The 12,141-nt window shown below is 36.3% G+C and overlaps 1 protein-coding gene across 1 annotated transcript in view; it reads right to left on the bottom strand.

The window, feature by feature from the left end:
• The window catches only part of LOC112230707 (relaxin receptor 2-like), a 206,495-nt gene that overhangs the window by 81,395 nt on the left and 112,959 nt on the right, over positions 1–12,141 (bottom strand). Inside the window, exon 9 of the mRNA XM_042311509.1 lies at positions 3,544–3,618. Within this exon, the coding sequence (XP_042167443.1) occupies positions 3,544–3,618 (75 nt within the window). The remainder of the gene's footprint in view (positions 1–3,543; positions 3,619–12,141) is intronic.

Below are 12,141 nucleotides of genomic sequence, written 5' to 3'. Positions count from 1 at the left end.
TGTCTTTGTGCGAAATTGTTTATTGTAAGTGCATGTGCACGTTTTCTCTGGTGCGACGGGTTTTGTACCCATTTGTTTGTTGTTCTGGTTTCCGGTGGTTTTATGTATAAAACTGCTCTGTTGATTACCCAGTTTTGCTCTCCTGCGCCTGACTTCCCTGCCGCCAGTTACGCGCTCCCTTACAATTTGACAGAGAGGGAGAAGTGTCCATCCATGTATATGAGTAAGAGAGTCTAGCTAGCTTTTCAGATATTACACGCTTCTACTTTTGTAAGAAAGTCGTTTTCATTTCAAGTTAAAGTGTACTGTTAGCTAGCTTTGTGTATGATCTATGTAGTGACATTTGTCGTATCTCAGAGCCATATCTATTGCTAGTAATAGACTATTTTTAGCTAGCTAATATTGAACCTGGTTTGTTTGTTTCCTGCAGATTCATGCAGGGTTGTAAACTTTATGAGTTGGGATTATGTTTCATTGTTTAGCTAGCTAGCTACATGTCTAAACAAATACTACATTACGCAAGTAACTATTTCAATAGAATGTTTATGATGTCACTGCAACAACTGTCGATAGACGTAGCTGTTAAATTCGCTCTGGCTATCTACTCCAATTTCAGAGCACTCTCGTCTGAGTGTGCCCGAGCGCAGAATAACTGACAAATTTAGAAATGCTCAACACCCGTTGAATATGACCGGTGTCAGCAAACGTTGGCAAAAAATGCCATTAAATTGTTGCCAGCAGCACAGTTGCAGTCACCAGCAGATAACATTAAAACAGATGGGATGATAGATAGATGTCTAGACAGATGGGATGATAGATAGATGTCTAGATAGATAAGATGGGATGATAGATAGATGTCTAGACAGATGCGATGATAGATAGATGTCTAGACAGATAGGATGGGATTATAGATAGATGTCTAGACAGATGGAATGGGATGATAGATAGATGTCTAGACAAATAGGATGGGATGATGATAGATGTCTAGACAGATGGGATGATGATAGATGTCTAGACAGATAGGATGGGATGATAGATAGATGTCTAGACAGATGGGATGATAGATATATGTCTAGACAGATGGGATGATAGATAGATGTCTAGATAGATGGGATGATAGATAGATGTCTAGACAGATGGAATGATAGATAGATATCTAGGCAGATAGGATGGGATGATGATAGATGTCTAGACAGATAGGATGGGATGATGATAGATGTCTAGACAGATGGGATGATAGATATATGTCTAGGCAGATGGGATGATAGATATATGCCTAGACAGATGGAATGGGATGATAGATAGATGTCTAGACAGATGGGATGATAGATATATGTCTAGACAGGTGGAATGGGATGATAGATAGATGTCTAGACAGATGGGATGATGATATATGTCTAGACAGATGCGATGATAGATAGATGTCTAGACAGATGCGATGATAGATAGATGTATAGACAGATGGAATGGGATGATAGATAGATGTCTAGACAGATAGGATGGGATGATAGATGTCTAGACAGATAGGATGGGATGATAGATAGATGTCAAGACAGATGGGATGATAGATAGATGTCTAGACAGATGCGATGATAGATAGATGTCTAGACAGATGGGATGATAGATAGATGTCTAGGCAGATAGGATGGGATGATGATAGATGTCTAGACAGATGGGATGATAGATATATGTCTAGACAGATGGAATGGGATGATAGATAGATGTCTAGACAGATAGGATGGGATGATGATAGGTGTCTAGACAGATAGGATGGGATGATAGATATATGTCTAGACAGATGGGATGATAGATAGATGTCTAGACAAATAGGATGGGATGATAGATATATGTCTAGACAGATGCGATGATAGATAGATGTCTAGACAGATCGGATGATAGATGGATGTCTAGATAGATGGGATGATAGATATATGTCTAGACAGATGGAATGGGATGATAGATATATGTCTAGACTGATGGGATGATAGATATGTCTAGACAGATGGAATGGGATGATAGATAGATGTCTAGACTGATGGGATGATAGATATATGTCTAGACAGATGGAATGGGATGATAGATAGATGTCTAGACAGATGGGATGATAGATATATGTCTAGACAGATGGAATGGGATGATAGATAGATGTCTAGACAGATGGGATGATGATGATGATAGATGTCTAGACAGATGGGATGATAGATATATGTCTAGACAGATGGGATGATAGATATATGTCTAGACAGATGGAATGGGATGATAGATATATGTCTAGACTGATGGGATGATAGATATATGTCTAGACAGATGGAATGGGATGATAGATAGATGTCTAGACAGATGGGATGATAGATATATGTCTAGACAGATGGAATGGGATGATAGATAGATGTCTAGACAGATGGGATGATGATATATGTCTAGACAGATGCGATGATAGATAGATGTCTAGACAGATGCGATGATAGATAGATGTATAGACAGATGGAATGGGATGATAGATAGATGTCTAGACAGATGGGATGATAGATAGATGTCTAGACAGATAGGATGGGATGATGATAGATGTCTAGACAGATGGGATGATAGATAGATGTCTAGACAGATGCGATGGGATGATAGATAGATGTCAAGACAGATGGGATGATAGATAGATGTCTAGACAGATGCGATGATAGATAGATGTCTAGACAGATGGGATGATAGATAGATGTCTAGACAGATGGGATGATAGATAGATGTCTAGACAGATAGGATGGGATGATAGATAGATGTCAAGACAGATGGGATGATAGATAGATGTCTAGACAGATGCGATGATAGATAGATGTCTAGACAGATGGGATGATAGATAGATGTCTAGACAGATGGGATGATAGATAGATGTCTAGGCAGATAGGATGGGATGATGATAGATGTCTAGACAGATGGGATGATAGATATATGTCTAGACAGATGGAATGGGATGATAGATAGATGTCTAGACAGATAGGATGGGATGATAGATATATGTCTAGACAGATAGGATGGGATGATGATAGATGTCTAGACAGATGGGATGATAGATAGATGTCTAGACAGATGGGATGATAGATATATGTCTAGACAGATGGGATGATAGATAGATGTCTAGACAGATAGGATGGGATGATGATAGATGTCTAGACAGATGGGATGATAGATATATGTCTAGACAGATGCAATGATAGATAGATGTCTAGACAGATGCGATGATAGATAGATGTCTAGACAGATGGGATGATAGATAGATGTCTAGACAGATGGGATGATAGATATATGTCTAGATAGATGGGATGAATGATATATGTCTAGACAGATGGAATGGGATGATAGATAGATGTCTAGACAGATGCGATGATAGATAGATGTCTAGACAGATGCGATGATAGATAGATGTCTAGACAGATGGGATGATAGATAGATGTCTAGACAGATGGGATGATAGATATATGTCTAGACAGATGGGATGATAGATATATGTCTAGACAGATGGGTTGGGATTATAGATAAATGTATACTCACACCCAGCTGAGGTTTGGTGTGTGGTGACAGAGGCTGGGCTGGGGGAGCTGCACCAGAGATGTATTAACCATGGAGCTGGGGAGAAATCACACACTGTTGTTAAGAGAACACAGACACACACACACGGACAGATGAACATTCACACACAGATGGAGGGACTTGCACACACACACACAGACACAGACACAGACACACACACACACACACACACACACACACACACACACACACACACACACACACACACACACACACACACACACACACACACACACACACAGACACACACACACACACACACAGACACACACACACGGACAGATGAACATTCACACACAGATGGAGGGACTTGCACACACACACACAGACACACACAGACACAGACACAGACACACACACACACACACACACACACACACACACACACACACAGACACACACACACACACACACACAGACACACACACACGGACAGATGAACATTCACACACAGATGGAGGGACTTGCACAGACACACACAGACACAGACACAGACACAGACACACACACACACACACACACACACACAGACACACACACACAGACACAGACACACACACACACACAGACACACACACACACACACACACACACACACACACACACACACACACACACACACACACACACACACACACACACACACACACACACACACACACACAGTCACGACGCACACACACACGTATATATCAATGATGTTGCTCTTGCTGCGGGCTATTCCCTGATCCACCTCTATCTACGCAGATGACACCATTCTGTATACTTCCGGCCCGTCCTTGGACACTGTGCTATCTAACCTCCAAACGAGCTTCAATGCCATACAACACTCCTTCCATGGCCTCCAACTGCTCTTAAACGCTAGTAAAAGCAAATGCAAGCTTTTCAAACGTTACTGCCTGCACCCGCACGCCCGACTAGCATCACCACCCTGGATGGTTCCAACCTAGAATATGTGGACATCTAAATGTACCTAGGTGTCTGGCTAGACTGTAAACTCTCCTTCCAGACTCATATCAAACATCTCCAATCTAAAATCAAATCTAGAGTCGGCTTTCTATTCCGCAACAAATCCTCCTTCACTCACGCCGTCAAACTTGCCCTAGTAAAACTGACTATCCTACCGATCCTCGACTTCGGCGATGTCATCTACAAAATAGCTTCCAATACTCTACTCAGCAAACTGGATGCAGTTTATCACAGTGCCATCCGTTTTGTTACTAAAGCACCTTATACCACCCACCACTGCGACCTGTATGCTCTAGTCGGCTGGCCCTCGCTACATATTCGTCGCCAGACCCACTGGCTCCAGGTCATCTACAAGCCCATGCTAGGTAAAGCTCCGCCTTATCTCAATTCACTGGTCACGATGGCAACACCAACCCGTAGCACGCGCTCCAGCAGGTGTATCTCACTGATCATCCCTAAAGTCAACACCTCATTTGGCCGCCTTTCGTTCCAGTTCTCTGCTGCCTGTGACTGGAATGAATTGCAAAAATCGCTGAAGTTGGAGACTTTTATCTCCCTCACCAACTTCAAACATCTGCTATCTGAGCAGCTAACCGATCGCTGCAGCTGTACATAGTCTATCGGTAAATAGCCCACCCAATTTTACCTACCTCATCCCCATACTGTTTATATTTATTTACTTTTCAGCTCTTTTGCACACCAATATCTCTACCTGTACATGACCATCGGATCATTTATCACTCCAGTGTTAATCTGCAAAATTTTAATTATTCGCCTACCTCCTCATGCCTTTTGCACACAATGTATATAGAATCTCTTTTTTTCTACTGCGTTATTGACTTGTTAATTGTTCACTCCATGTGTAACTCTGTGTTGTTGTCTGTTCACACTGCTATGCTTTATCTTGGCCAGGTCGCAGTTGCAAATGAGAACTTGTACTCAACTAGCTTACCTGGTTAAATAAAGGTGTTCTCAATTAGCCTACCTGGTTAAATAAAGGTGAAAAAAAAAAAAACACACACACAGTCACAATGTCACAATGCGCACACACACACACACACACACACACACACACACACACACACACACACACACACACACACACACACACACACAGTCCCAACGCACACACAGTCCCAACGCACACACAGTCCCAACGCACACTGTCTGTGTTCTTTGGCCCATCTTAATCTTTATATCGGCCCGTTTGAGGTATTGCTTTTTCTTTGCAACTCTGCCTAGAAGGCCAGTATCCTGGAGTCGCCTCTTCACTGTTGACGTTGAGACTGGTGTTTTGTGGGTACTATTTAATGAAACTGCCAGTTGAGGACTTGTCTGTTTCTCAAACTAGACACGTACATGTCCTTTTGCGCAGTTGTGCACCGGGGCCTCCCACTCCTCTTTCTAATCTGGTTAGGGCCAGTTTGTGCTGTTCTGTGAAGGGAGTAGTGCAAAGCGTACAAGATCTTCAGTTTCGCATGGAATAGCCTTCATTTCTCAGAACAAGAAAAGATTGACGAGTTTCAGAAGAACGTTTTTTGTTTCTAGCCATTCTGAGCCTGTAATCGAACCCCAAAAAATGCTGATGCTCCAGATACTCAACTAGTCTAAAGCCCGTTTTATTGCTTCTTTAATCAGGACAACAGTTTTCAGCTGTGCTAACATAATTGCAAAGGGGTTTTCTAATGATCAATTAGCCTTTTAAAAGAATAAACTTGGATTAGCTAACTCAACGTGCCATTGGAACACAGGAGTGATGGTTGCTGATAATGGGTCTCTGTACGCCTACGTAGATATTCCATAAAAAATCTGCCTTTTCCAGCTACAATAGTAATTTACAACATTAACAATGTGTACACTGTATTTCTGATCAATTTGATGTTATTATAATGGAGATTTTTTTTTGCTTTGCTTTTCTTTCAAAAACAAGGACATTTCCAAGTGACCCGAAACTTTTGAAAGGTAGTGTTAATATCTATCTATATTATTATTATTATCTATATTATTATTTGTATTATTATTATTATTATTATTTATCTACACTATTATCTACACTATTATTATTATGATCTATTATTATTCTGATCTATTTTATTATGATAAATAATATTATCTATATTATTACTATCTATATTAATATTATTATTATTATCTATCCTATTATTATGATCTATTGTATTATGATAAATATTATCATCTATATTATTATTATCTATATTAATATTATTATTATTATCTATACTATTATTATGATCTATATTATTATGATCTATATTAATAGTATTATTATCTATCCAATTATTATCATGATTGACATTATTATTATGATCTATATTATTATTATGATCTATACTATTACTATTATCTATATTATATCTATTTTATTATGATCTATACTTTTATTATTATTATCTATATTGTTATCTATTTTATTATAATCTATACTATTATTATTATTATTATCTATACTAGCATTATTATGATCTAAACTATTATTATTTTGATCTATACTATTATTATTATGATCTATATTGTTATTATCTATGTTATTATTATGATCTATATTATTAATATTATTATCTATATTATTCGTAGTATCTATATTATTATTATGATCTATATTATATTTATTAATATTACCTATATTATTATTATTTATATTATTATTATGATCTATAATATATATATATATATATATATATTAAATTCATCTATATTATTAGTATTATTATCTATATTATTAGTATTATTATCTATATTATTATTATCTATATTATTATTATGATCTATACTATTAATATTAAATTAAATTGATCTATATTATTAGTATTATTATCTATATTATTAGTATTATCTTTATTATTACTGTGATCTATACTATTATTATTATGATCAATACTATTCATATTAAATTAATCTATATTATTAGTATTATTATCTATATTATTAGTATCATTATCTATATTATTATTATCTATATTATTATTATGATCTATACTATTAATATTAAATTGATCTATATTATTAGTATTATTATCTATATTTTTAGTATTATCTTTATTATTACTGTGATCTATACTATTATTATTATGATTTATATTATTACTATTATCTATATTATTATTATCTATATTATTATTATGATCTATATTATCATCAATATGATCTATATTAACATTATGATCAATATTATTATTATGATCTATACTATTATTATGATCAATATTATTATTATGATCTATATTATTATCATGATCTATACTATTATTATGATCTACACTATTATTATGATCTATATTATTATTATCTATATTATTATTATGATCGATATTATTAGTATTATATATATTATTAAGGTGATCTATACTATTATTATTATGGTCAATATTATTATTATTATTATCTATCAATATTATTATTATCTATATTATTATTATAATCTATAATCTATATTATTATTATTGTCTATATTATTATTATTATGACCTATATTATTATGATGTATATTATTATTATTCTGATCGATATTATTATTCTGATCTAAATGATTATTATTATCTATATTATTATTATTACTATTATGGTCTACAGTATTATTATCTAAATTATTATGATCTATATTATTATGATCTATATTATTATTATGATCTATATTATTATTATGATCTATATTATTATTATCATTATTGTCTATATTATTATGATCTATATTATTATTATTATGATCTATATTATTATTATCATTATTATCTATATTATTATGATCTATATTATTATTATTATCTATATTATTATGATCTATAGTATTAGTATTATGATCTATATTATTATTATCTATATTATTATGATCTATATTATTATTATTATGATCTATATTATTATTATCATTATTATCTATATTATTATGATCAATATTATTATTATTATTATCTATATTATTATGATCTATATTATTAGTATTATGATCTATATTATTATTATTATTATCTATACTATTATTATGATCTATATTATTAGTATTATGATCTATATTATTATTATTAGGAGCTATATTATTATGATCTATATTATTATTATTTTGATCTATATTATTATTATCATTATTATCTATATTATTATGATCTATATTATTAGTATTATGATCTATATTATTATTATTATTATTATCTATATTATTATGATCTATATTATTATTATTATGATCTACATTTTTATTATTATTATAAGCTATTATTATCTATATTATTATCATCTATATTAATATTATTATTTATATTATTAAAAGTATCTTTATTATTAGTATTATCTATATTATTATTATCTATATTATTATCATTACAGCATTGTTTGGAAAAAACTCTTAAGGTAAGAATTCCACTGAACTGTTTTAACACCTGTTGTATCATGTGCACGTGGCAAATATATGAATATAATAAATAAATAAATATATATATATATATATATAATATAAATAAATAAATATATATAAATATATATATATATATATATAAAAAAAATACATCTCTGAAGCTGGAGTCTTATATCTCCCTCTCTAACTTTAAGCATCAGCTGTCAGAGCAGCTTACCGATCACTGTACCCACAGCCAATCTGTAAATAGCACACCCAACTACCTCATCCCCATATTATTATTTACCCTCTTGCTCTTTTGCACTCCCAGTATCTCTACTAGCACATCATCATCTGCACATAAATCACTCCAGTAATAATGCTGAATTGTAATTATTTTGCCTCTATGGCCAATTTATTGCCTGATCTCCCTACTCTTCTAAATTTGCACACACTGTAGATAGATTTTTAAATTTTTATTTTCTTTTTGTATTATTGACGGTACGTTTTCTTATGTGTAACTCTGTGTTGTTGTTTTTGTTGCACTGCTTTGCTTTATCTTGGCCAGGTCACAGTTGTAAATGAGAAATTGTTCTCAACTGGCCAACCTGGTTAAATAAAGGTGAAAATAAATGAATAAATAAATACATTTTTAAAAAACTTGAAAGGGATAGGGAGAACGAGTGAGCAAGACAGAGAACTGGAGCGAGTGAGCAAATAACGAGAGTGAGTGAGAAAGACAGAGATGTGTTGAACATAGTTCTACAACAACGTAAGAGAAAGATACAGGTGAGGAGAACATAATGATGAGGAGAATGAGGAGAGGAGTAAGTAGAGGAGAAAGGAGAGGAGTAAGGAGAGGAGTAAGGAGAGGAATAAGGAATGGAGAAAAGGAGTGGAGAAAAGGAGTGGAGATAAGGAGTGGAGATAAGGAGAAGAGAAAAGGAAAGGAGTAAGGAGAGGGGAAGGAGACAGAGTTTATTTTTGTAAGGAGAGGGGAAAAGGAGAGGAGTAAGGAGAGGAGTAAGGAGAGGAGTAAGGAAAGGAGTAAGGAGAGGAATAATGAATGGAGAAAAGGAGTGGAGAAAAGGAGTGAAGATATGGAGAAGAGAAAAGAAAAGGAGTAAGGAGAGGGGAAAGGAGAGGAGTAAGGAGAGGAGTAAGGAAAGGACAAAAGGAGAGGAGAAAAGGAGAGGAGTAAGAAGAGGAGTAAGGAAAGGAGTAAGGAGAGGAATAAGGAATGGAGAAAAGGAGTGGAGAAAAGGAGAAGAGAAAAGGAGAGTAGGAGGAGAGGGGAAAGGGAGAGGAGTAAGGAGAGGGGAAAAGGAGAGGGGAAAAGGAGAGGAGTAGGGAAAGGAGTAAGGAGAGGAGAAAAGGAGATGAGTAAGGAGAGGAGAAAAGAGAGTAGAAAAGGAGAGGAGGAAGGAGAGGAGTAAGGAGAGGAGTAGGGAGAGGAGTAAGGAGAGGAGAAAAGGAGAGGACTAAGGAGAGGAGAAAAGGAGAGGAGTAAGGAGAGGAGTAAAGGGAGAGGTGTAAGGAGAGGAGTAAGGAGAGGAGTAAAGGGAGAGGTGTAAGGAGAGGAGTAAAGGGAGAGGTGTAAGGAGAGGAGTAAGGAGAGGAGTAAGGGAGAGGTGTAAGGGAGAGGAGTAGGGAGAGGAGTAAGGAGAGGAGAAAAGGAGAGGACTAAGGAGAGGAGAAAAGGAGAGGAGTAAGGAGAGGAGTAAAGGGAGAGGTGTAAGGAGAGGAGTAAGGAGAGGAGTAAAGGGAGAGGTGTAAGGAGAGGAGTAAAGGGAGAGGTGTAAGGAGAGGAGTAAGGAGAGGAGTAAGGGAGAGGTGTAAGGGAGAGGAGTAAGGGAGAGGTGTAAGGAGAGGAGTAAGGGAGAGGTGTAAGGAGAGGAGTAAAGGGAGAGGTGTAAGGAGAGGAGTAAGGAGAGGAGTAAGGAGAGGTGTAAGGAGAGGGGAAAAGGAGAGGGGAAAGGGAGAGGAGTAAGGAGAGGGGAAAAGGAGAGAGTAAGGAGAGGAGTAAGGAGAGGAGAAAAGGAGATGAGTAAGGAGAGGAGAAAAGAGAGTAGAAAAGGATAGGAGGAAGGAGAGGAGTAAGGAGAGTAGAAAAGGAGAGGAGTAAGGAGAGGAGTAAAGGGAGAGGTGTAAGGAGAGGAGTAAGGGAGAGGAGTAAGGAGAGGAGTAGAGGGAGAGGTGTAAGGAGAGGAGTAAGGAGAGGAGTAAGGAGAGGTGTAAGGAGAGGAGTAAGGAGAGGAATAAGGAGAGGAGTAAGGAGAGGAGTAAGGAGAGGAGTAAGGAGAGGTGTAAGGAGAGGAGTAAGGAAAGGAGTAAAGGGAGAGGTGTAAGGAGAGGAATAAGGAGAGGAGTAAGGGAGAGGAGTAAGGGAGAGGTGTAAGGAGAGGAGTAAGGGAGAGGTGTAAGGAGAGGAGTAAGGGAGAGGTGTAAGGGAGAGGAGTAAGGGAGAGGTGTAAGGAGAGGAGTAAGGGAGAGGTGTAAGGAGAGGAGTGAAGGGAGAGGTGTAAGGAGAGGAGTAAGGGAGAGGTGTAAGGAGAGGAGTAAAGGGAGAGGTTTAAGGAGAGGAGTAAGGAGAGGAGTAAGGAGAGGAGTAAAGGGAGAGGAGTAAGGAGAGGAATAAGGGAGAGGTGTAAGGAGAGGAATAAGGAGAGGAGTAAAGGGAGAGGTGTAAGGAGAGGAATAAGGAGAGGAGTAAGGAGAGGAGTAAGGGAGAGGTGTAAGGAGAGGAATAAGGAGAGGCGTAAGGAGAGGAGTAAGGAGAGGAGTAAAGGGAGAGGTGTAAGGAGAGGAATAAGGAGAGGAATAAGGAGAGGAGTAAGGAGAGGAGTAAAGGGAGAGGTGTAAGGAGAGGAATAAGGAGAGGTGTAAGGAGAGGAATAAAGAGAGGAGTAAGGAGAGGAGTAAGGAGAGGAGTAAGGAGAGGACAAAAGGAAAAAGAGAAGGAAACCACTATCATATTATCAATGAGACTCAGGAGGAGACGGAGTTGAATTTTGTTATATTGTGTTTGGAGCCAATGGCCCACAAAATTAACCTACCATTCTAAAATGCATCACATCCTAGACTTACTATTAGTTTATTATTCATACTCAGAAGATATTTTATGTTTGAATGCAGAATTATTTTTTATTTTTTTTAATGCAAAATGAGATGTGAACAATCAATAAACAAGTAAAGACAACGTAAAGACGGTGTGAAGGAGTGGCAGAGAGAGGGACCGAGAG

This window comes from Oncorhynchus tshawytscha, linkage group LG33 (assembly GCF_018296145.1).
Source record: "Oncorhynchus tshawytscha isolate Ot180627B linkage group LG33, Otsh_v2.0, whole genome shotgun sequence".
Classification (NCBI taxonomy): Eukaryota; Metazoa; Chordata; class Actinopteri; order Salmoniformes; family Salmonidae; genus Oncorhynchus; species Oncorhynchus tshawytscha.
This window is presented reverse-complemented; position numbering and strand designations above follow the sequence as displayed.